Source organism: Bradysia coprophila, chromosome IV (genome assembly GCF_014529535.1).
Source record: "Bradysia coprophila strain Holo2 chromosome IV, BU_Bcop_v1, whole genome shotgun sequence".
Taxonomy (NCBI): Eukaryota; Metazoa; Arthropoda; class Insecta; order Diptera; family Sciaridae; genus Bradysia; species Bradysia coprophila.
Genome location: NC_050738.1, coordinates 13,911,182 through 13,937,186, shown reverse-complemented (window position 1 = coordinate 13,937,186; position 26,005 = coordinate 13,911,182). Strand labels below are relative to the sequence as shown.

The 26,005-nt window shown below is 32.2% G+C and overlaps 1 protein-coding gene across 4 annotated transcripts in view; it reads right to left on the bottom strand.

Moving 5' to 3' along the window:
* LOC119066039 (protein outspread) overlaps positions 1-26,005 on the bottom strand; it is a 141,927-nt gene that overhangs the window by 45,800 nt on the left and 70,122 nt on the right. For all 4 annotated transcript variants that reach the window (XM_037168257.1, XM_037168261.1, XM_037168259.1 and 1 more), the window contains exon 2: positions 23,468-23,548. In XM_037168257.1, coding sequence (XP_037024152.1) covers positions 23,468-23,548 — 81 coding nt within the window. The remainder of the gene's footprint in view (positions 1-23,467; positions 23,549-26,005) is intronic.

Below are 26,005 nucleotides of genomic sequence, written 5' to 3'. Positions count from 1 at the left end.
TTTTGGGCATGTCTAGCAAAGGTATCGTTGGTTTGTCACAGGTATTACAGGTTGACGAGCCAATGATTAGTCTAACAGGTTAAATACTTTGAGTTTGTTGAACCGTTTTCGAATAGTTTTCGAAGTTTTCTTTACTAGCCCGAAGGCAACCTCCATCTTGAGTGGTTTCGACTGTGTATGGAAACTTCTTTATTGATGGAGGCGATTTCTCAAAAACTGGCCAACAATTTTAAACCATTCAGAACTGAATTTGACTTGAACTGTAAAGTTGATTCAAATTGAATAAAATTAAGATTTATTTTAAAGCCTGCAAACGATAATGAGTAACGCTTTTGTAACTATATGTACGATGATCTTTAACAAAAGTACACAGTACACGCTTGTCATTTTAAGTGGAAACTGAAAAAATACGACCTCTTCGAATCTCAGTAGTATCAAAACATAACAAACGATAAGCAATATTATCATTAAATCTCTTCCTACTTGATGCAAAATCTTCTACTTCATTAGTTTAAACATTATATTTAAGAAAATCCGGTGCATAAGCAGTGAGCTTGCTTATGTGTGTCGAAGTTATCAATGACAGATATGAATAGAACATAGGTCGAAGCTACTCTACTTGAATAAATATTTTATCGTTCACGTGTTTGCAAGCAATCGCCTGATACAATAGATCAATCATTAAAATTTGAGATCTCATATCGTGTCCATCCTAAAAAAAAATACTGTCAAAGCAGAGTTATACACGAATTTATATAAATTTATTAATATGGAATATATGAAGTTGAAGGCTGTTTGTAGCATCGAATAACCGTAAGTGTATCTCTTCAAGTCGTATCGTCAGCGATAATGACACCTAAAAAGTCGGGTATGTGAAAAAACTTTTTTTTTATTTATTTATTAATTTGCACATAATGAAGGTGTGTCAATCGCTATGATGAAGTAGAAATGTAAAATGTTTATTTATCTTTCAAAATTAGATGAAAAGATTAGCCATTAAGATGGTACTTTTGAAAAAAATGCTAAACAATATTTCATAAAATCATATCTTTAGCGCAATACACACATTTTATTTTAAAATGATTTGAAACATCATATACTACACGCATACAATATGTGTATACCTTGGCTCAGATCGTATCTCGTTTTTATTTTTGAAATATTTTAATGTTGGTTTATATTATATGTTAAATATAAACATAAAATGGTATCTAATATGCGATACGTTAACTGTTGTTGCTACTATTTGAATTTAAAACTTTAAGATTGATCTATACGATGACCTTTTCTAATAGACTTGGTGATTAATTTACGGTCAACGAACCTGGATATACATACGACAAAAAAAACGATTTGTACCAATAAAATGTTTAAAGGCAAGGTTTAGAGACCTATTTGTGAAAATGAGTTAACTTAAAAATTTAATCGATCGAGTTTTAATTGTTTCTTTAATTTAGCCTGAATTATAGATTGAACAGAATTGGGTTGAAATTATTGATTTTTGTGAGAGATTGTAATTTGAATTGATTTTGACAAATTTTGTATCGAATATATTTCTTGTCCTTTTAGAAACGGCTAATCTGTTTTCAACAACGTCGACAAAAAAAAACGGTTTGTGTTTTCTTATATGACTAAATGATTGAAAAATAAACCCTGTCGAGCGCGTATACTCACGTCAACTTATTACAATAAGTCACATTATCTGTTATCGATTGCAACGACTAAAATAAGCAATGGTTTTAGGTAAATGTGGTTTTATATAGTAAAAAGTATGTTGAAACGAATGAAGTAAAAGATTTTCGATCGAAAGTTAGGCGATACTTTGAATGACCTAAGTAATAGATTATATTAAGAGGCATCGGTACTTAGCTAAAATTGTACCCTTTCTGTTGAAAGCTACAACATTTTTCAAAAAGGATTCTGATGGAAAGGTATCATAAAACGTAAACTAAAATTCAGTTTTTAAAAAAACGCCCAAATGTATGTTTTTCAGCAGAGCAAAGACGTCTCTGAAGGAATTTTTTTTTTAATTGGTACTTTAGAGCCTCGGCCTGTCTCCGCTATCAAAATTTTTTCTCCGCCAATAACGGATTTGTTCCACAGTTTTTTCGGCTGTCTCCATCCCCGAAAGTTTTGGTTGTCCTCTTACATAACTCGGCGGTTCGTTGATGGTAAATTGTCAGAATATGTAAAATCAGCGGATGCCTGAGTCTCTACGGTGAGCGAATAAAACTTGCTGGAGACGATAGAGCGTGAAAAACTATGGAACAAATCCGTTATTGGCGGAGAAAAGATTTTCATAGCGGAGATCGCCGTAGATTATGGTTTTGAAAATGCAGACCTCCGCCAATTACAATAATTTTGTATGACCAGTTACCTCAGGTCAAATTTTTAACACTTTGAGGCAATAGAGGAAGGATCAGTCTAATGCCTAAAACTACGATTTTTTCTTGAAACTATTGTTTTGAGTCTTAAAAATTGTAACTCAACAGACCGTTATTGGCAGAATCTGCCCTTAATATATCACGAACGCTTGTCACTTCTGAAATGTAATCTTGGAATCCTGGAGAAATTCATTTTTAGTTATAACTTCAGCTAATCTGGCTCTCTGAATTCCACAATTAATCTATGACCACAAAATCCGCATAAAATCGAAGACGGATATTATTTATAATTGTAGGAAAAATAAGAGCGATTGATAATTTTCTTCTATAAAACTGTGTTACATGCCAACCGAGTTACCAACCAACAAATAAACGAATGAAAAAAATAATCAAGTTACAACTTAGTATTACTATAATATTAATTTAAAACTGATCCGAATTAGGCTAATAAATGGCATGTAAAATAACTTGACACAGAAATGAACATTTGTCATACATTCTGCAGCACTGTATGTACCAACATTATATGCGTAATATTGAAATATTGCAATAAGCTGTTCACCCATTCGATATATAAATTATTAATGGAAAAAAGTGCACAATTTACGTGTGTACTTAATACTATTCTGCGTGGATTTAATATCTTTTGACCATTTAGTGAAATCATGCCAAGTCGATGACATTTTCTACATAATATATAAAATGCATCGCGGCTTTGCACTTGTCTCTATAACACATATGTATAATATGCGAGATATAGTTAAAACTTTTAATGTCGTAAAAGTCATTAAATGTGTTACGCGACATGACTGCAAGTGAAAAAAAAAACGTCGAGGAAACATTCAATGTGTACAGATAGATTTTACAGACATCCAACGCAATAATCTGCGTATTTTTAAGCAAGAAATTGAAATTGATATGATATTCATAAACGGAGGGGAAAAAACGAGAGAAATAAAAATAAACAACAAAAATACCGCCGGCATATGATGAAACATTAAATATTTAACGGCATTTTAAATTTATATTTTGTTTGTAAATAAATATCGCTCCAAATGAACTAAAATCAGATAGTAATTGATTGAGGAGTTTTTTCCTCAATGAAAATAATTTATAAACCTTTTTTTTGTGTTATGCAACGTGTTACTGTAAAATTATAACCACAATAAAGACGATCGCAATATATATAAACGTTAAGTATATAAAAAGTATTATGGAGATATTACGGTGGATGCTTGGGCTATGCTTACAATGGTAAGCTACAATCTGTATCAGTGTCTGACGATCGTAAATGAGTTTTATGGTGGTAAACATAACACTGTTTAATAATTGAAAAATAAATTGCGATGTGTGTGAATTATGCGTTCATTGATTTAATGGCAGAAAATTAAATTTTTACTGCGATATTGTGTTGATAGAAAACAGACAGATCAAATTTCAATGCTGCTTTTTGAAGGAATGTCATGCACTTTCAGCGCTTCTTTATCACTTGGCTTTTTTTTAAATATAATATGGACTGAAGTCTTGTGGTGTGAAGCATCCTTGGATATTTCATCGGATTTAATGACTAATAAATGAGTTTCCATGACCCTCGTCATGACTAACAAAAAGGGACACAAAAAAATCCAGAAAAATTATAGGTTGTCAGCAACAACTAGTCATCTACGACAAAAATAATCGATAACATGGTTCATACGGTTGTTCAATATAGGAAAATGTATGTTAGAACAAATGAAGTAACAGATTTTGTATCAAACACTAGGCGATACTTTGGACCACGAAAGTAATAGATTTAGTGATCTAGTGAAAAGAATCTATATTAATCCCGTCAGCTCTAAATCGTCGAGTGTTTAAGCAATAATGTGCCGAAAATATTCAAAGTATAAAAAAACATTAAAAACGAGAATTAAGGAAATGAGTAAAAAAAACCGAATTACTTCAATCCTTGACACGCGTTATTCATTTAAATAGATTCAAGATAAAAGGTGTACCTAATATGAGCTATGTTAACTTAACAATCTGCAAATGGGACGTGATGGGATTAAATGCCTTTGGTAGCCTGAACGCACCAATCGAACCAATATAATCGTGGGAATGCAATTCTAATTGCCCTTTCGATTCACCTCAAACAACCATATCAACAACAGGGTTTAATTAACATTTATCTCACTATACACAGCCGCTCTTTTGTAATATTAACACTCGCAACAACACGAAGATCTAACTTTATAATATGTTCCCTCTAAACTAAGCATCGAAAATTTCAAGCGAAAACTAATTTAACATTAGAAAGGAAAACAGATCAATCTTTGGATATGTTATTTATAAATTAAGAAAAATTATCTGATAATAAACCGAAATAACACCACAATTTTAAAACACAAAAGAGGCTGGGTTCGATAAATTGTTATGGTTTTGTGTTTCATGCGAAACAAGATTATAAATCAATTCGAACGAACGATGTTAACCTTATAAATTTTTGAATTTTTAATATCGAATCTCTTCTTCGGGGCAATCAATAAAAATATATTCCAATCGTCAGAGGTGAAACAGTTAAATCTAAATACAACTATCAACTTATGGTAGGTACACAATATATTGTTTTTCGAATGATAGAGTTTCGATTGAAATGTTTCTTAAGTTTTACTTTTATTTAACAAAAAAAAACATGAAACACAAATTTCGCATTTGATTCATCGATGAATTTTATTGATTACAGCCTATGGTGTCTGTGTGGTGGCATTTAATTTTTTTTCCTTTTATGTATTCCGTTTGTGATGTTGTTGAAAAATCATTTAACCGCGCACATGTACCTACTGCAAAAACTTTACTTTCTAAAGAAATTATCTCGTTCACGAAGCCGGTATTCAATATTTTTTTTTTAAATATCAGGTTGATTCTGGGTATTTGTAAACGGTCTCTGACTCGAACGTATATATATATAATAAGTCATCGACATAAGATTTTTTTTATTTTTCTTGTGATCATTGATTATTATCAAATATGTGCAAGTGCGAATTCAGTGAAACTGAGACATTTCATTTTATGGTTTTCTTTTAGATTTGTGAAAGGTGCAAAATCCATTTGTGAAACTGGTTGTCAATGGTATAATAGACACGACATGTGAATGGGAAATTGGTATGTTAATAACATTAGTTGATGATATAATCAATTGTTACGTGAAACAATAATTTAAAGTTTCTTTAATCTAAAATAAAGGTCTTTGCCTTCTATACTCTACATCTAGCCTGACTTATTTCCGATTTTTTCGGCATAGCTCTTCTTGATACTCGCTCATCTTTCAACAAATGTATTAATAATTGAGCTGTTCTCGGAAATGAATCAGCACGTTTCGAGTTGTAATGATCGGTACAAATAAAATGTTTATTACTCACAGCTAGTCATTTTATAATCGGTGAAAAGAAAATGAAATTTGAATGGGAGTGACAGTGATCTAAGTAATTATTTTATATAGGACAAAGAGGCAAGATAGGAACTATGAACGAGGAACTGGAAAGGATCACAAAGAATGTAAAAATCGACTTAATTTTTTCAATGCGGTTGTGAAGAATGAAGTTTTCATTGCGGCCGTGAAGAGTGAAGCCGAAGGTTTGGTTTTTCTTGCGATTTATCAATCAGTGAAAAGTTTGTCAAAACAATTTGGAGTTAATATTGCATTTAGATGTTTTTGTCACACGGTGTGTCTATCAATCGAGGTGAAACATCTAGTGACAACCCCATTCCACAAGTCAGTTTTTAAGCTTTGAACTTGAGTCGAAAAAAGCAAGATGTCTCAGAATGTAATGATCAAACCTCTACCAGTGATAATCCATCCAACCAGTGATTTCCATCAAACACTCAGCATTCAATGCAATTCAGTGAATTATGCCGTGATACATTTTTCGTGTGTAAAAAGTGAAATGAAGAAATTTCTTCATTTTTCACTGCCTTACAATTTCAAAGACTTTGAAATAGATAATTTGATTTGAAATTATCGCAATTGCGCAACAGAAACGAAATTTTGGCATGAGACCAGAGTGCACCGACCTTATTTCAAAACACATACTTAATTATCTGTGACTTTTGTAATAAATTACAGGCATAAATTTTCCGGGAAACCAACCAACTCATCACAAGCTTCGGTTTATTTTTGGTATTGACTTTTTTTTCTTCTTCTTCTTCGTCTTCTCGTTGTTGTTTCGAACATCTGCACTTTTTTCGTTATTCTCGTTTTTGAGGAAATGAAGTCAAACAAAAATGTTACCCAATAATACACACAATGCATGCTCGAATGTATATATTCGGAATTGAGCGCACAGACATTTATGAAATTTTTCTTTTTTTTAATTATAGAATAGCATTTGGTAAAATCACTTCCTTGATCAATCGAAATGTTTTTGTTATGAAATGAGAAATTTTATTTTCGTTGGCTTTTTCATTTCATTTCTTGTTAAGCAATGCGTTAATTTGTGCAATTTGGTAAGTTTTTGGTATAATTAAAGTACAATTTTTGTTTGTTTGTTACGAATTTGGAATGTCAGTGATCTTGTGCCATGAGATGATTATCTGAATATTTGGAGTTATTTAAAAAAAAAATCGTTTTATGAGATTAATTGTCCAAATAAAAATGCTTCTGTCGTACTAATTATTTCTTAACAGCAAATCATTTGTTATCGATAAAGACGAACAAAATAAGCAATGAACTTCGGCTAGAGTACTTTTAAATACACTTAGTTCGTCATAACTAATGAAGTAAAAGATTTGGAATGAAACACAACAAAAACGTTTAAACAACTGATATAACAGATTTAGTGCTCATATGTTTGCCGCTTGTCAAAATTATTTCCACACAAGTACTAAGAAGATGGTAAAAATAGTACATTTTGTACCTTGGTGTATATTTCGAGAATAACTTCGTATGTACAATTGTATATAACGAGCGCCAGCGAACAATGTTTTATCTCCTGCAAGCTGATATTTCATACATTAGCGAAATAACCACAAAAATTTGGATTTAAAATTAATTAATTAAGCATGTTGTTTTAAAACGCATTCACAACAAAAAAACATCATACAGAGAATCCTTTATTTACTTACTCACACACATATACTATCCACCTCAACATTTCGTTCAAATCACATCATTCCGACTACTCTGATTATTTGATCGATGTAGAAGTGACTAACGAACCACTACCGACACCAATTGCATCGCGTTATGTGATTTGTTGGCGTAGTAGTCAGCATGTTTGGTTGATATGCTGCTGGTCCCGTGTTCGCTTCCGCCGTTCGGCGATTATTTTTTTTTTTCAAATATGTAGATGGAAAGTAAATTTACCCTAGGTGGGTTATGTGTGAATTATCCAATCGTATAGGCTGTGGTTATGTATATGTTTGTGTTTATATGCAGAAACGCGTAATGTATGAAATATCAGCTTGCAGGAGATAAAATTAGCATTACCATTACTCACTTCGTTCTGACATTATTCGCTAAGTATTACCATCAAACAAAATACAACATTGCGAGGTGCTAACGCCAAATGAACCCACACGAAGCCTCATTACGTTACAATCGAATCTTCATCATCCAACAATTTCTTTTCAAAAATAACACAATGTACCATAGATAGAAAACTAATCGTTCTTCTTCTATTCCAATTACATATAATATACACCATGCTCTTAAACAGTTCTAATCGAAAAATAAATTCTATATTTGTAATAGAGCGATAAATAATAATAATAATTCAAGCATGCGATTTTAATCTGGAAAGCTATATAATAAGAAGAAAAACTGTCAGTGACGGTTTTGCAAACTCAATTGCAAATTGTTCAGTTATAATGGTATATAGCATAGTATACAACACGTTGAAGTTTACTTTTTTCGCATAATAATGGGATGCTTGAGCACTGACTTCGATAGTGATCTTGAAAATTTGCGATGTGATAATTACTGGCACTTTGTGTTTATGTTTCAAAGTATAATTCATTTACCGAAGTCGAGATTATTTACGAAATATATTTTTTTCGGTGCGTGAAACTAGTGTGATCGTTTTTTCTGTTTATTCTTCCACTAAATTATGCGTTCTCTATCTCTACAAAGATGATTAATTATTAATTTTTTTGTATATATACTGTGCTGTTTCGGAAATATAAATGCCAATTAAATTAGCAAATAGCGCCATACTGTTCAAGGTGTATAATAGATCGATTTAGTTTGAACTATATGTAAGATGAGAAAAATAAAACATTTAAAATGATCGTGGATGATTCAAGGTCAATTACATACTCTTTTTGTGTGTTTGGAATTCTTCTTTTTTCTTTCGCCATTTAATAACCTATTATTGCTCGATTATAATTGAGAGCAATTTTTTTTGTGTGTAATGTGGGGTTGGATCAGATATTCGTGATAGTCATCCGATGTAAATAGTTTAATATTTGATGAATTGGCATTTGAGTGAGTAAAAAAAAACTTACGAACTTTAAGCACTAATTGGATTGTATCGTCTCTATTGCTTACCTGAAAAGATACAAAGAAAAAACAGTTAGCATGGAATTGATATTACATTTGCTTAAATTTCAAATAAAATTAGAATCCAGCGGATTTTTCGTTTACACAATTTTGTAAGCGAAATGGAAACAATATTAGCCAGCTCGGAAACACCGAAGAAATTTTAAAGTGGTATTTCAATTGAGTTACAAACAATTTTTTTTTTATTTTTTATCGTTGGAGAACCTAATTATAAGACACTTTGTCTCGTATCATATGCCAAAAAAAGTTACAACTTTTTTTATAAATCATTTTGAAAGTCACTGAAAACACGAAAATTCGAATCGAAATACAAACATTTTTTGATGACATACTGTATTTCTATTCGAATTTTTCAATTCTGTGAAAAAGTAGTAGATTTTGAGTCATTGTCAACCAAATTGGTCTCTAAGTTTACTTCAGATGTTTTACCTGCTGCTCTTACACTACTTCATACGGATTTCATCGAATTAAAGCGCATGGTAATGGTGATTGTGTGAGTTGAGTGGACCAGCTGGTAAAACAGATGTATCCAGTCTTCACACAAATTTGGTTGACATAAACTGTAATAGACTTTTTTGATGTGGATCACTTCTTCCTTGCACCATTTTATCACACAGGATCCGTAGTACAATACCAACTAGTTTCAACTATATTCGAACTTTGTGTTCCAGCCGAAAGTCAGATTAGACTGGTCATAAAGAACGAATTTCATGCCTGCGGTCAGAAAATTGGAAAATAGTTTTGGACGAGACTGTCCCGCCGAGACAGTATTTTGAAAATTTCATTACTTTATTTCGAATCTGACACGCAACATTAATTTCTGTAGAAAATAAAACCGAAATTATCTGATTCATTTACCCAAATACTTGTGTACGCTGAAGCAATAATAAAGGTAGACAAATTAGGCAACTGTAAGAGCAAACCATTTTTTAGGTTTAGATGTTTTTTTTATTACCTGCGTCAGAATACAAATATTGTTAAAACAACAACAGAGAACAAACAACCAATTTAGCTTTATCTTCCTACTATTTATATGATTCCAAATAAATAACAAAATAAATTTCTATTATTCCCATCGTATTGTCTCAGGCTACAATTAATTTGATCGTCCAGTACGACGAGCATTGATTGCATTTCTGAACACGTTTTCCATTCACATAAAAGCACTAAAAAGAATTCTGATTAAACAACCAAACAACACCTCTTTTAACAGATTGACAACAGCAAAAAAGAAAAGAAAAGAAAAACCACACAACAACAAAAAAACAGAAAAGAAGAGAAACATTTTATATACACATCCAGAAACAAACATAGACACAGAATAGAAATAAAAAATAAATATAAAACTCAAATAAAGAATAAAATAAAAACAGTTAAACCATTCAATTTGCATACAAAATTACATCATCACACCTCTTGTATTGAATAATTTATACATTTTGAAAAATTAATTCATGCAGTAAAAACGACACAATTGAACAATTTTTCGATGGGAATACAATCTTTTAATTCTGACTGTATGTATCCATACTAATAGAACATAGTTTCGAAACATACGTTACAATAAATTGATACTCCATTCCATTGAGAGAGATAGAGATAGACGTGTACAGATTGCATTTAGCAATGCATACGTTATGTGGAAGTTAAATTTAAAAAAAAAAACGTTTCGTTTCGATTTAAAAGAAGTTTGTACCATGCTTAACACTTGGTATGATTGCATATTTTTTTCACCAGAAGCCAACAATAAAATTCAATCCGTGCTTAAGTTGTTTTCGATCCGGTGACGAACATATAGTTCTACGGAAACGTAGTGTCTATAAAACGGTTTTGAAAAGTCATTAATTAGGTGTTCGAATTCGGGCACCAAATTCTTTACAATGTGAGCGAGTAGTATTTCCCCTTTGATCGAGGGGCAAATCACTCGATTTGCATCTCTTTTTTCAGCGTGAAACTCCGATGCAACTCTTTTTTCGTATGTAAATCTTTCTGTGCAACTCATCTGGCACTTGTTTCTCATTTTATGCCTTTTTGCGTTGGATTGTTAGATTAAATGTTTTGAATTGAACATCATCTGGATGTCTCTTATGTAACATAATGTCATAAAAAATACCAGCAGGACAATTGTCCTGATTTGCTACATTGGTGTATTTGATATAACTTCCAGAAGTCACTTTAATCATTTTTAGGGCTAGTTGAAGAGTGTAAGTTCTATTTATCTCTTCAAAGACATAAAAATATATTCTTCATGCTACATGATCCATGTTGAACCGTACCTTTCGTGTTCCAAGCACTTCGTTCGACGTAAAATCGGCGTGGGGTAATTTGGCACACGGTGCTAAAACAACGCATTTTTCAACTACGTAAAAGGTGTACTCGCACACGATTTTTCGCTACCAAAATTTTATAAAAGGAGTCATTAAGCCGATGACATGCAGATGGCTAAAAGCATTTGCAGCAATAACTTACGTGTCCGAGTTCACCATTTTGGTGCCAGATTCCCCTATACCGTAAAATCCATTACTTAACTCGGGATAAAAATGAAAAGCCTCGTTTTTTTGTGTTAAATGACCTCGGACTCGCCTCGGATCAACAAAATTCAAACGAAAGCTCTACTCAGTTGCACCTCTTTTTTCTGTGTCGTGCAACTCTTTTGCAGCTCCTTTTACCGTGAAATTCTTTTTTGAGCGTGCAACTCTTTCGTAGCTCTTTCGAATTGACCTCGTCACACTAGAGCTACACAGATGTTTTTGTATTTGTAATTTTGAAACTGAAATAAATGAAATGAAATGAACTCCGATGTAAGTCTTTTTTCGCATGCAACTCTTTTCAATGGTTTGCCCCTCGCCTTGAATATGCCATCTCATACCCAAGATTAATGTTTCATTTTACCATACCAAACACGTCAATAATCTTCTACGAATTTCTTCTCCAAATCGTAAAACCTGCTCTGTGAAATATGATTCGTTGGGTAATTACCAGTTAGCCAAAATTTTGAAATAATGGTGTGAGATAATGTAAATCAAATTCTACTGTTTCAAATCTTCGAAATCCTTAATGAAAAAAACTGTATCTTGAGAAATGGCAATCCAAACCAAATAACACTCTAGGTAATTAAAATGTTCCATTTTTTGTGCAAATGAGATATTTGATTTTAAATTGCGCACGGTCGTCGTGTGTGTTACATCGGCATCGTTTAAAATGTTTTATTTATTATTGTTTGCATTTTTTGCTTGTCGGGTAGATTTTCTCATACTTATGAGCGATAATATTGTATAATTATTTAACATTCTGCCGCAATTTCAAATGGAAACAGAACAGTGAGATTTTCCATTAAAGTGGATTTACGACACTTGTCACCATTTAAAAGCTAATTTTATTGAATGGACAATGCTAATATTATTTCTTGAACACCTTGCAGTAATAATCTTGTATTTTGAAATTATGGTCGTTGTTTTATGACTTATTCATTTTTCTCCATCTCATTTGCATTTTCCTTTTGTTACAAAATATAATTGGGCTAAGTTAAGGTCATCGAGATATCGAATGATTGAAATATAACAAATGACATCAAAAAAACAACCAATAAACTGATCATGAAGTCAAACGAAAAGTTCCGATTCACACAACAATTAATTCAATTACAATTGCAAAACAACCATGAACCAAATTGATTTGCGAGCAATGAACCTCTCTTGCTCGGTGTACGTACCACTGAAGTAATACGAGTTCGTGTCGTATATAATTTTATTAAGATTGTTCTGCGTTTAACGGACATTGATTGTGAATAATAAAAAAAAACATTCGAAAAAACAACTACACCACACACCTCAGAATGCAAAGCAGTTGAACAACAGAAATTTGTTTATTAAAAAAAATAAAGATTTTTACAACCTACATTACACCTGTTTGTTTATGAAAATCTACCGCACTTGATATTTATGGTGTTGTTGGTTCGGTTTATACCGTGCTCATTGAACAGACATGCTAATATTGGGTGGGATATTTGACTTTGACCGTAAGTGTGTAGTGGTTTTTTTATGGAATTCATTTGTGATTCAAAATATGCGGTTGAACTAAAAAGCAAAAGTGTTTTATCATATACAATATCCATTGCGTGCAATTTTCAATTTATATCGGGAAGTTATTTAATCATCAGGTTGCATTGGATATACGAATATGTACTGCACGTAATAAAAAAAATGAATTTCAGGTCATATTAATTTTAACATAAAATGACAATTATAAAAAGCATAAATATCTTTACGTTTACCAACCAGTGACAAGGTGAGTGTGTAAATTAATACCTTGAAGATTCAAGTGATCGAATGACTTCTATGGCATACAAGAAATGTGAAAGAATTAATTGTGAGAGAGCGAGAACACATGTTGAATCGACGTTGTATCTATAAATTAGTTATGATAAGTCTCCATGATAGGAATACGCATTGAGGCTGTGTGGTACCACCATGGTGGTAAGCTCACTTCGATGAACTGCACTCAGACTCACGATAGAAGGTAAAAGTGTGTAGTGTCTTGTCTTTCTACTAGTGTACCAGTGTTGAACATCTATTGGTATGACTCGTAAAGGACTCCAAATTGTAGAGGATAACGCCTTAACTTTCATATTAACCTTAAGCTCTTGTGACCTTATTTTCCATCTAAAAAATCTGAAAAATTCCGAAAAAATCAGTTTTTCAGAATTTTTTGGCAATATTTTGGATTTTTCGGAATTAAAATTTCTGAAAAAAGCCCTGCTCGTGTGGGAGGTTCAGGTTATACTTTTGAGGATAGATCCAACTACAGCTGAACCTTTCTTTAATTACGGTTAACAAAGTGTTTCCAGGAACTTAATTGACTGTGAACATCGATTAAGCAAGCCTTCTTGTGGAGTCAAAAAGTTCTTGCGAATGTAAAGCTCTACAGAATCTAAGATACTTGTCTAGGTAAAATCACTTAGGTAAGGTAACCACAAAGTAATTAGAGTCGATCCGCTACGTACGAAATTATATCAAGATATCAAGATATAATTTGCACTTAAAAGAGTCGTGATTTGATTTTCTGAAAGTTCAACTTTTTTTTTAAATATGAGCAAGACCGGAAATATGTAAAGCATGTACGATCATGTAATTTTCAGTTAACCGACTATTGCATTGGTTACAAAGAAATTACGTAAAACGTGACAACGTTTGAACACCAAACATGTAAAAAAGTGTGCAAAAAATAAACTATCAATCGTTGCTTAATATATTCGATGAATTATTGTTAATAAAATTGTGAAATGTTTTGCAAATAAACTTTTATGAATAATTTGGCTACTTTTTTTCGCACAAAAACATATGCACAGGCATGTTTTATACCTATATTACAGTCATAATAAAATATTTAATGAAAAATAATTTATAGCACCGAATAGTGATTTTAATAAATAAGATGTGAGAGTGGAATATTAAGATATTCGACTTTTTAAATGACTATTGACTTTTACATAATTTTTGCCATGCAATAAAATTGTTGAATCGATAACATTGTATAACACACGTAATGTCTAATCATTAATCAAGATTATTTTAAAAATTTTGGTTGCAAAATTTTTTTTAAAAATAAAATTGCAAGACACCAAAAATTTATTCACCAAAATAATTTGAATGGAAGTAACCCGCAGTCAATGTACATTTTAGGTAATTTTAACCATTAAATCAACTTCATTTTAACCTGATGTTAGAATAATAACCAATATCTTGAATAAGCTAAAGTTCAGAGAAAATTATTTTAATTTAACATCGTAAACATCGTGTAATTAATCCCGTAAATTATTACTGAAATAAAGTCATTAAAAACGATCCATTTACATTGGGTTTTATTATACGCGAACGTTTCAGCTTTTGTCAATATATATATATATATATACTTCTCGTTGCAGAAACATTTTTCGACATAATAATGAATGATTTTATTGAGTTCAACTGACTGGTTGATTGGGTCAAGAGGTTTCAATTTAACTCAAAATTTCAATGAGTCAAATGATTTGACCTTATCTCATTATTAGATCACCGTAAAAATATTGCCAATTTAATGAGAAGGAATTGGACGTTGCTTAAGCGGAAATATAAAGACCACACGTGTTTGAGTTGACACAATTATCAAAATCTATACGTAACAAAAACAGGTACGTCGTAATTTTTACCAACTCAAAGAGTCATCTGTTGCTATAACGTCAACAAATATAATTAGTTCTAGGTTACTGTCTCTTTAAGTAGTAAAATGTATGTTAGAAAAAACGAAGGAAAAGATTTTGCCTCGTACCATTAAACAAAGGAAGTAGTAGATCAAATTATTATAAAGGTAATTATTTCTGAACAGTTAAAAATGAAGACGAAGCAAAGCAAATCAACGGAAAAACCTGGTCAGAGACAAAGAAAATTGCAACATTCGCAGACATTAAAATTAGATTAAAAATGAAACTCGTTTCGAGAGAGTGTTCATAGCTATCCGAGTAAAATAAATCGAATGATTAAAATTTACATTTTTAACCTCCCAGGCTCGAAATTTTAAATTAAAAGAACCAATCATATATACCGACCAACATTGCATATAAATATAATAAAAGAATGCTATCCAGAGGATAATAATATTGAATGTTATTTGTCATTGCGATTAGACCATTTCAATACCACCTAAAAAATATAAATCTATAAAAGTTATAAATTCATAAAAGCGATATTACAATTATTCAGTTGATTATTCTCATTTGTTTTTATTAAATGCCGCGATCAATGGTAATATAAAATTTAATTTCCCATTTGATTGAAATTTATTCTTATAAGAGCAGCCACAAAATAACAATAAATATGACAAACGATATGTTGAAGAGAGGATTGCGAACATGAAAAATGCTTTTATAAGTCACAGAGTATAACGTTCGTGTACACACACTTTATTCCGATGGAAAAGAAATAAGCTGTTCGTTTTATATATTGTAATGTAGATTTTATGTAGAGAATGTATAGAGAAAAACCAGAGGGATATAAATATGTTAAACACAATGAATACAAAAGTGAGTCCATTTTAAAGAGTCAAGGGTATATATAAAATGTCGGTAACAGATATGGCAAAATATGTGCAGTGCGCAACAAAATGTATGTAGATTGCCTAGTTTGATGTTGCGAGCTTTATGTTTTCTTCGTTGTATAAATTTATTTCTTACATAGAAATTAAGAGTACTTCGTTCATGGATGGATATGAGAATGAAAAGCGGACATGAATTCTTCAACGAAAGTAATTGCAGAGAAGGTATTGTGGAATTTCGGACTATTTATAGTTATTCTTCGATACAAAGATTATCATCTCGTCCAAGTAATTTTCACTGATTTTGTTCATAAATGGACCATGACTGAATGTTAATGTATTTTGACCGAAAAAGTTAACCCCCGGTCCTTTAATTTTTTGGTACGTCGCCGTCGGTGTGGTATATAGGATAATATTAGTTGAACGATTAAATTGAACCCCATGAGCTATTTAACGGTAAAAATAACAGAATCACGGGCGCTGGTTCACTTCAATAAAGATTACAACAAAACTCTCGCACACTATCACTTCTAACATCTGATCAACAGTGAAGCGATTCTCCTGATCGACAAAAATTTATTATATTTGAAAATTGCATGCGATAGCCGTCCAGTTAATTAAACATTTTATTCGGATGTATTACACAATGTTAATAGAAGAAACGTTACACCCAATGCAAGAAAATGGTTAATTGATATTTTGCAGATAAATTATGATTATTCGTGGCAAAGAAAGCCCATTAACCATTTTGTAATCACCGCGATCACGAAAAACTAAGGAAGTCAGAAAGTAATTATGATCGTCAAATTACACTACACTGAACTATCTTTTTAATTACTATAAACATCGATAACTACGGTGCATACGGTACACAGCATTGCAATTTACTTCGAACGAACTTTATCGATGTCAATAGGTTATAACACTTCAAGTTTTTAAAATAAATCTTGTAAATATTATGCGAATGTGGTTAGGCAAATTAATAAATGTCTGCAAAGGGAAAGGTGATATTGCAGTTTAATATTAATTTCTTATGCATATAGGTATATGCAGTCATTATATATACAAAATTTACAGCTACTTATAATAAATGTGGCGGTGTACACAGACAAAAATTTCCGGTTAAATGTTTCATCTTTACAAAGGTCGATAGTTTTTTTGGAACTTTCTTCAGATTATACGTTCTAATCCAAGCACAGAGATTCAGAAAAGTTTAGTGGATACTCAATTGAACACACTTCTTCATTTAACACCTTAACCAGCAGAAATATTCAAATGCTTCTTCATCACATCATTAACATGAATATAATCCCATATTTTCATCTGTGTAAGTACACAATATAAACATGGTCGGTATTATCTGCACACTTGTATTATACTACGTAATGTTGTTTTACGTTAAATGTTTCGATGATTAATTCATATTTTGAATTGAGTTAGAATAGGAAAATTTAACACTAGGAACAGGTTCAGTTGAAAGTAGAAAACCTGAACCCATAACTTAAAACAAGAGGGAATTATTAGAGTTAATCGATTCTAGGTAGGTTCACATCACTGAATTCGGGTCAAATCAGGTGAATTCAGGTCGAACCTAAATTGTATAAATCAGGTTCAGGTTTGGTTTTGAATCGTTTCAGGTTTATTAAGTCAGATTAAGTGCAACACAAAATGTTCTGCTTTCTCAGTGCGAATTTCACTTGCACACATCTGGAAATGTTTCATTTACCAGAGATATAATTTTGTAAAAGTATTTGCATTGAAAATTGTTTTGGTGGAGCAATAATTGAATCGTTAAGAAGCGAAACCTATTGCAATGAATGGTGTACGAAATATTTATTGCAACATGTTAAATCACAGCTATTGGAAGTTCTTCAATAAAGAGAAACAACAAAAAAATAACAACAAAACATGTAGCTATGGCGTAGCACCCGTAGCACCTTATTCAATCCCATGCCCAACCTTCAATTTCAACAGTTTTCTGATATTGTTTTAAGTTATTAAAATTTATTTAAACAAAAACTAAAACAATTATAACTCAAAATGTGTGTGCAGTGTGTGTTCGTGCATTATGATTGTTTTTTTTTTGTTATTTACGAGCTAAACGTTTGAAAATTGAAAGAACCTATACGAGACATTACATACTAGAATATTGATTCGGAATATTTTTACATTTCGAAGTGAAAACGAGCCGCTCCTCTATCTCGACATAAAATCGTTGTTTAACCGATTTGTTTATTTACATTAAAAAATGTCGATCAAACTTTTGGTAGGAGTGGATAAGTAGACAAAAATAAATTGACAAAACACAGACTATAGCACTATAGTGCAAGTATAAAACATTATAATGGGTTTGCGAAAGCAATAAGTAACGAAATTGTGAAATGAATGATAGAGATTTTGATGGAGATCAACAAAATTGGTTTAGTCTTTTTTGACAGCGAACGAGATACGAAAATTTATGACTTGGTTTAGTAATGTAACATTGAATTATTCAGCATACGACCTTTCTGTTCTTGTTTATAATTTCTTTGGCTGTTACTTTAATCGGAGGCGGATTTAATCGTTGAGAAAGTGAAAGAAATTTAACAATTTTTCTTGAAGCCTAAGCGCCGCTACAGAGTGACTTGCAGTTTAAGCCGAATTAATAAATACTCCACCATAATCCGAATGTGAACAAATTAGCCCAATCACCCAATGAGGAGTGTTCAACCAAACCAAAAATATAAATCTAGAAACACAAATTTTACAAAATTCAACGAAAATTCTACCGGAAACTACGCTCTGTATAATTAGTTGAAAGAGTAGAATCACAGACATTTCAAACACATCACGGAAAACGATTTCTATGCTAAATGATTTGCTAATTGTATTTTACACTCTCAACATAAAAACATTGTTCTTGCACGAAAGATTATCAATCGTCTGTAGCCTCCATGCCAACGATGAGTGATAATATACTATTAACATGTAAGCACTCGATGTGTGTTGTGCTTATCTCCGTGTAGATGATGCATTATATAGCGTCTGTGCAATTGATATAGTGAGCATACAAGGTTTTTTCAAATTTGACATTCTCTTGTACAACCATTTTCAGATTTAAATCATTAATAATTGCTGGGTTGTGTACCTGAAAATCCATGGTTTAAACCGTTACTCGGGTATTCGGTGAATGATTGATAAAGCAACAATTTCGCTTGTGGTGAAATATAAATGCCCATTACACAATGAAATTTCTGCGAAAATTAAAGCGAATTCATCGTTTGTATACATTTATTGTTGGGTCGGAGTGCTTTTGTTTTAGATTACGATCCTCAGTTCATAGTAATTTTGGAATGAATGTTAAATTGAAATAAAAGGTAAGGTCAATGTTTTTCCGGGATGGTAACTAATTAGCAATAGTCACTCCGTCGAATGTAATATTATGACATGTCGTTATCAAAAATAACGGCAAAAACAAGCAGAGTTCTTATGAATTCTGTCTGAACTGATGAGGTAATAGATTTTGTCCCAAACACCAGAAGTTATTTTGAACAAAAGAAGTGACAGATTAGGTGGTAATTAGTAGATTGAAATATTTTAGCGCAATTACACCTCGATCATTATTATTAATTCGTAAAGAACAAAGAGTTTTTCATCAGAGACAAGTTGATTTTTTGCACACAAATTGCCCCGCGAGTGTCTTACCAGAGACTAGTTACTTTGTCTATCAGGACAATAATAATTGAGTTAACTATACTACTTGACCATGGGTGCACCCTGATAGTATAATATCTTCTCTTTGCAACCAGGTACAAATAACATCTACCAAATTATTATTCAAAACCCCCTATCTCCAAAAATGTATATTTTCCACACAGTCCTACTTCAAATGGGCCTACATGAATGATTCAGAAATATTACCAAATAAGTTTACCACATAATAATGTTGTTGGCATAAAGAAATTATGCATTTACCACGCCGGTCACATAACACAACAATACAAACCATGTACAGAGTTTTGCTGTGTATATATTGTAATTGGTATTTAAACTGATGCATACAACCAATTCGTAATCGGTCACAAATTCAATATATGGATATGCGGTTTTTTTGTCGAAACCACTACCCAAAAAATCGTTATTTAACTTTAATTACATGCATTGACCGTACGTATTACTTTGCAATTCAATTTTCTTTTTACATTTCAATATTTACCATTTCGTTTTGCGCATGTTTGCGTAACAATGTGTAATTTAATTATTGGAAGTTTCATTCAAACATGACTTGGCATTTAAACGAAACATAATCATGCAGAGTTTTCACCAGATTTTTTAAGGTACAATGAAAATTATTGTCGTAACCACACTTAAATGGATCGAGTATTTCGTTTCAAGTTGAAGCGAATTTTTTAGTATCTTTCAATGAGATAACATTGACCATTGACACAATATAAAGTCCATTGACTACTAAAAATTTCTACATTTGAGCAATAGTACGATACAACGGAACGAATGTATTTGTCAGGCATAACACTTGTGCAAAATTCGTGGAAAACGTGCGAGCGAAACGCATGTATCACATACTATACTTCCAAACTGCATGATGTGAGTCTTCACAAAAATTTATTACTGTCGAAATTGAGAAAAATGAACTTTGCCATTTCGCGCAAGCTTATCGTAAATGTAAACTACCTACGCTCAAAAATGTCCGCATTATCGTGGAGATTTTTCTTGAGTAAAAAAAGTAAGGCACCAAACCAACAATTATTTATGAAAACCGTTATGTTGGATTCCTGTTAAAAATATTTGTTTATGATTAAGACAAAAAAAAATTACGAAGAAAAATTGTTTCGCAATCCCATTTCCAACAACTTACACACATAAAATTCCATATTAATTAAAAACAAAAACAAAATTCAATAAATTTATCAGCGAGTCAAATAATTCCGATTAAAATTCAATGACTTAATGAAAAGTTCGATGATAAATCGTTGACGCCGGCGCCAATACAAATCTATTAATCGCAAAACGAAAACAAAAATCATAGAAAATGTTTGGCGACTGTGACATTTTTTTTTTGGTTTTTGTTTATAGATGGCGTGAAATGGCATGTTATTATCTGAGTGTATTGAGTAGAAAACAGTTTTGCATTTTTTGTGCTGAAACTGATAAACGTTTCTGTCTCGAATTCGTCTGATAGAAAATATATTAAATTTAGATTCAGCACTTTGAACTCGTTGAACGAACTCACATCGAGAAACTATAGACTCGGACATTACCTTGCATTACTTTTGTAGACAAAACTACCCATTTGTTATCGACAACAGCGCCTGAAACAAGCGACGAACGCTGATTCAATCTCATATATATACCTACCAAAGGTATGTTAAAACAAATGAAGTAGAAGACCTGGTATCAAATACTTTGAACAATGCAAGTAATAGATTCAGTTATTAAACTGTGATAGACTTGATGTTTTTAAGGATTGGAAGGAGTTGTAATACAGTATAGCGCTATCATCAATCTGAACTTACTGTACTAAGACTGAGTACTTTCACATTGATGTGATTCATGATACGAAATGGTTAATCATGCAAATTGAGTATTTAGAATAGGAGGATATTTGCACACATTTTATTTTATTAATTTTTTTTTGCCTTAACAACAATCACCTCGTATAATTGTAAAAAGAGAAATGATTTCTCAGTGCCTAATGCTTTCGATACGTTCCAAAAATAGTCGTGACCATCGACGAATAAGTGTAACCCTGAAGAAACAATATGGGTGATAATTAATTAGCCGTATATTAACAATAGTCTTAAGAATATCGAACTGAAATTCGTGGGCATTAAAAACTTCAAACAATAATAACAATAATTTCTCTTTTCACGTTTTAAAATGGCTAATTAGTTACCATGCCACAATTTTCTGTAAGACGTGTTCCACAACGAAAATGTGCTAAATGGTAACACGCTAACACGTACGTACATCATATATACAATTACCATCCATTCATTTATCTATTCGAACCGAACATCTCATCAAATCATCTAAAAAACAAAACTGTTCACCATATTTGTAAAATTTACAATTTCTCGGCAAAAAAAATTACTTTCAAATTTATTATAAAAACAAAAGTTGAAATTATCCAAGATTTTTTCCTTCCTTTTATACATTATGAATAGTGTAAGCGCATGTTAGTGACCGTCTATATTATCTGTATGTGCTGTAACCTTAAAACACAGACGATAAAAAAAAGCTCTAACGACTTTCATCGCATAAATAAATTTTATTTTCTAACAAAGGCCATTGGCCGAACGTCAATTTTATTATTATAATTTTGTATGTTACGATTGTAATAGAATGCCATGTATACGAACGATTAAAAGGCTATTTCACTCTGTGGAAGATGTTAAGATGTACGGACATAGTTTACCGCAACATAAAACAGAGACGATTTGTACCCTGAGGGGTTGAATAGCAAACTCGAAACTCATGTAAAAACATTCAATTGGTCCAGCAATTTGATTTGGTACGAAATACAAATTACGTAAATTGATTGCTTTGGATGAAGACATGTTAAAAATTACATATATGAATTCATTGTACACGTCAGCCACGGAAATCACTAATGGGAGAGTACGCAGATGGCTTTACTTTGTCATATGTTTACGACAGCGACGTACAAAATAAGCGATGACTTTCTATTCCTATCCAACAAAATGAATGTTGAAACTAATGAAGTAAAAGACTTTGGAGTAGACGGACTTAACAAATAGACAGGCGGATAATAACGAAGAGCAGATATGTTTCAGTGAAGGCGCATCAGTACAGTTAAAGAAAGACTAGTAAAAACAGGATGGAAGTAATCGAAGAGCAATCACCGCACACTTTTTTCTCAGGTTGTGAAAGTGCTTCGTGTGGGCACCTCATTCATACGCTTTCCAGCGTTCCGAATCCTTTTCCTTAATCCATTCCATTAACTCTTTCGCGCAGAACGAATTGGGTATAGTTCTATACAGCTTTCTGCTGAAGGCCCTTCTAGCTCATCCGCTCATTTCGTTGTCTTCCACGCCAAATGTTCGTGAACCATATACGATTACATTGGCCCATGAGGTTCAAGTAACCCTTACATTATTTAAGCAGTTAGGAAGTCGTGACTGGCGACGATAACTCTTTCATCAACCCCTGGTTGTCAATGTTCATCACCACACCATACCATTTGGATATTTTTATTATGTTCTGCATAGGAAGTAGTAGTATCCTTATTGATTAAGCAGACACGCAAAAACTAGAACCTGTTTTTGCAAGTTAGTTCTTTAAATTCACAGAAAAAAGGCTTTTGCATAAGAAGATTAATTCTAACGAAGTGTGGTGATTAAAAGCTTAGCACATGTCCAAAATAAATCTACAAGTTACGTAAACGACTATTTCCGGATATTACACGAGTCAAATATGCTATTCAAACACTTTAAAAAAAAACGAAATCTGTGATCACACTAACCTTGGTTCTGTACAGTGGATTACTGAAATCCCAATCTGGTGCCACAAAAAGATATCCACATTTCGAAACTTTGCGTGATGCCTGTAACAAATAAAAAGAAACATCAAATTAAATAAGTAAATTATTTGTTTTGTTTTGATAAATGAAATACGTGGGAAAAACTGTAATAGATTTGGAAAGTCTATAGGTATACTCAACATTCAACAACAGTCTACATCTCCATGTATATCAATGTCTTCATTTAGCGAAAATATATCGGCTACAACATCAAACAAACTAAAACGGGTCGATAGAAGTGTTCCTCTAAATTACATCTGCGCCAATCCATGGAAGGAAACGGAAACCTATTCATTGCACCTACACAAAATTACTCTTCGTTCCGTCTCGGCATTTTAGACCAATTAATATCAATTTACTTTTGACATTGAATTAACTCGAGAAAAGTTGATTTCGAATTATGTCATTGTCACGATGTAATTTTGTCGTTTGTTTCGAATAAATTTCGTTTGGAGAAGAAGAAAAAAAATGTTTCTTTTGCCGTGAAAAAAAAACCGTCTTTTAATAAAGTCGTTTTGTGTGTGCAGTGCATGGGTTTATTTTAAATTCTACAAACAAGTACCCAATCAATGTTCAATGAATACAAAACATGAATAAAAGCGTTTTAATCAAGGTTAAACCATATATCGAAAGAATTATGTTTCATTTTAATTTATTTATTTTTTGCTCAACGGCGCGCGATAAGTACGAAGATATCAGAATAACGGTGAAGAATTAGCCATTCTACTTCATATATTTTGAACATTAAACGAATAGGTTAAAGAGCCACTAGAACAAGTGTTACGGCACATTAAAATGTCACGATTGTGTATCATGCTCTTCTACAATATTTTATTTTTAATGAATTGAAATTGGGTGTGTCCAATTTGCATATGAAGAGGATTGATGGCGTTGATTGAATTCCATTGGAAATGGATTGAAGGCACAGAGCTTTAAGTGAAGTAACGTTTACGTAGACTTAATCAAAACATAGCGAAAATATGCCAACAAAGAAGGAATGCAGGTGGTGATATGTATAGAATTTCATCAGGTGTCGAAAGTACTGTAGAGATGTAGACTAGTTAATCACATTCTTTGCTAAATTTTCAAGAATTGAGCAACTTTTTAAGTTAATTCGATTGAATAATAGCAGAACCAATGTAACAATAATTTCAAAACTTTTCAGTGACGATTAGTCATCTGTTATTGACAACGACGACAGGAATGAAACATTAGGTCCACTTAGGGTTCTCATTTATAGCGTAAAATCAAGTTGAATTAAAGATGTAAGAGATTTTATATCAAACACTAAGCGATACAGGAAGAAAAAGAAGTAGTAGTCTTTATATCATGGCGAGACGATACTTGTGAAAATAAATTACAGAATGGCTGTAATGCACTTCAAACTTCGTAATTATAACTTCTTCTTCAATTACTTCGTCCTTCGTGACGCAGCGCTATGCTACTAAATTGCTTTGATGAACTGGGCTCAGATAAAACAGTCTGACAACAGCTTTCGTTTTTCCAGAAGACAGGGCGCAATTTTGCAATCACTTGAGTTAATTAACTACTTTATGACTGTCCTAAAAGCAACAATCGAAATTTCATCACAATGCTAACAAGCAACTATTTTTAACTTGACACAAAATAAGAAAAAAAAGTATCTACCAGCGCATGCAGGTACATTTTCACATAAAAAAGATTAATGACAACGTCTTGTCAATAACAAACCGAGAGTTTATTTCTTGCAACAAGTCGTGCTCATTTGTTGAAACAACTTAAAATCTGTTACACGGCGAAAATTAAAAAAAAAAAAACGAACGAGAGACAAAAAAAACGAAGACTCCACGCATTTCGCTGTTCTTTATAAGCAAAGTACAAAAACGTAATAGCTCCTATTGTTACATGACTGCGATTCGTACAATCACTTGTAATTTCATTAGAACACAATGAGACGAATGTGTTTTCGAGGCATCTGCTTCCTTGCATTTGCAGGAGAGGCAAATTTAATGAAAATACTTTACCTAAATGGAAATATTGTAAAATGACAATAAGATCACAGAAGAACATAACCATGCTAAAGACTTAAATAACAATCAAGGCCATACGCACAATAACTTACAATTCGTACATTGTCTCATACAGAGAAGAATCTTGGATTTCATGGAGAGGATCTTTCGGAACTGTCACTGGGATCATTTGAAGTTGTTTGTTTGAATTGCTTCAAAGCACTTAGTGATGGAATTGAGTTGGTTGACATACGATTGGTAGAAATGAATAAATTTTTCAAACGCCTTACGTTACGCTCAATTTACCTGAAACATAAACCCTATTTCGTTTCGAACTCTGCATTCCTGGTAAATTCAGTTATCTCAGATACCCGAAAAAGTTTCCTAAAAGTAATTCCGCTCAGTCCTACTACCTTGCCTCCAAATTATTCTCTCGATTTTTCTCTGTGTACCTGTCACACTTAAATAAAAACCTTCGATTATCGTACTTAAT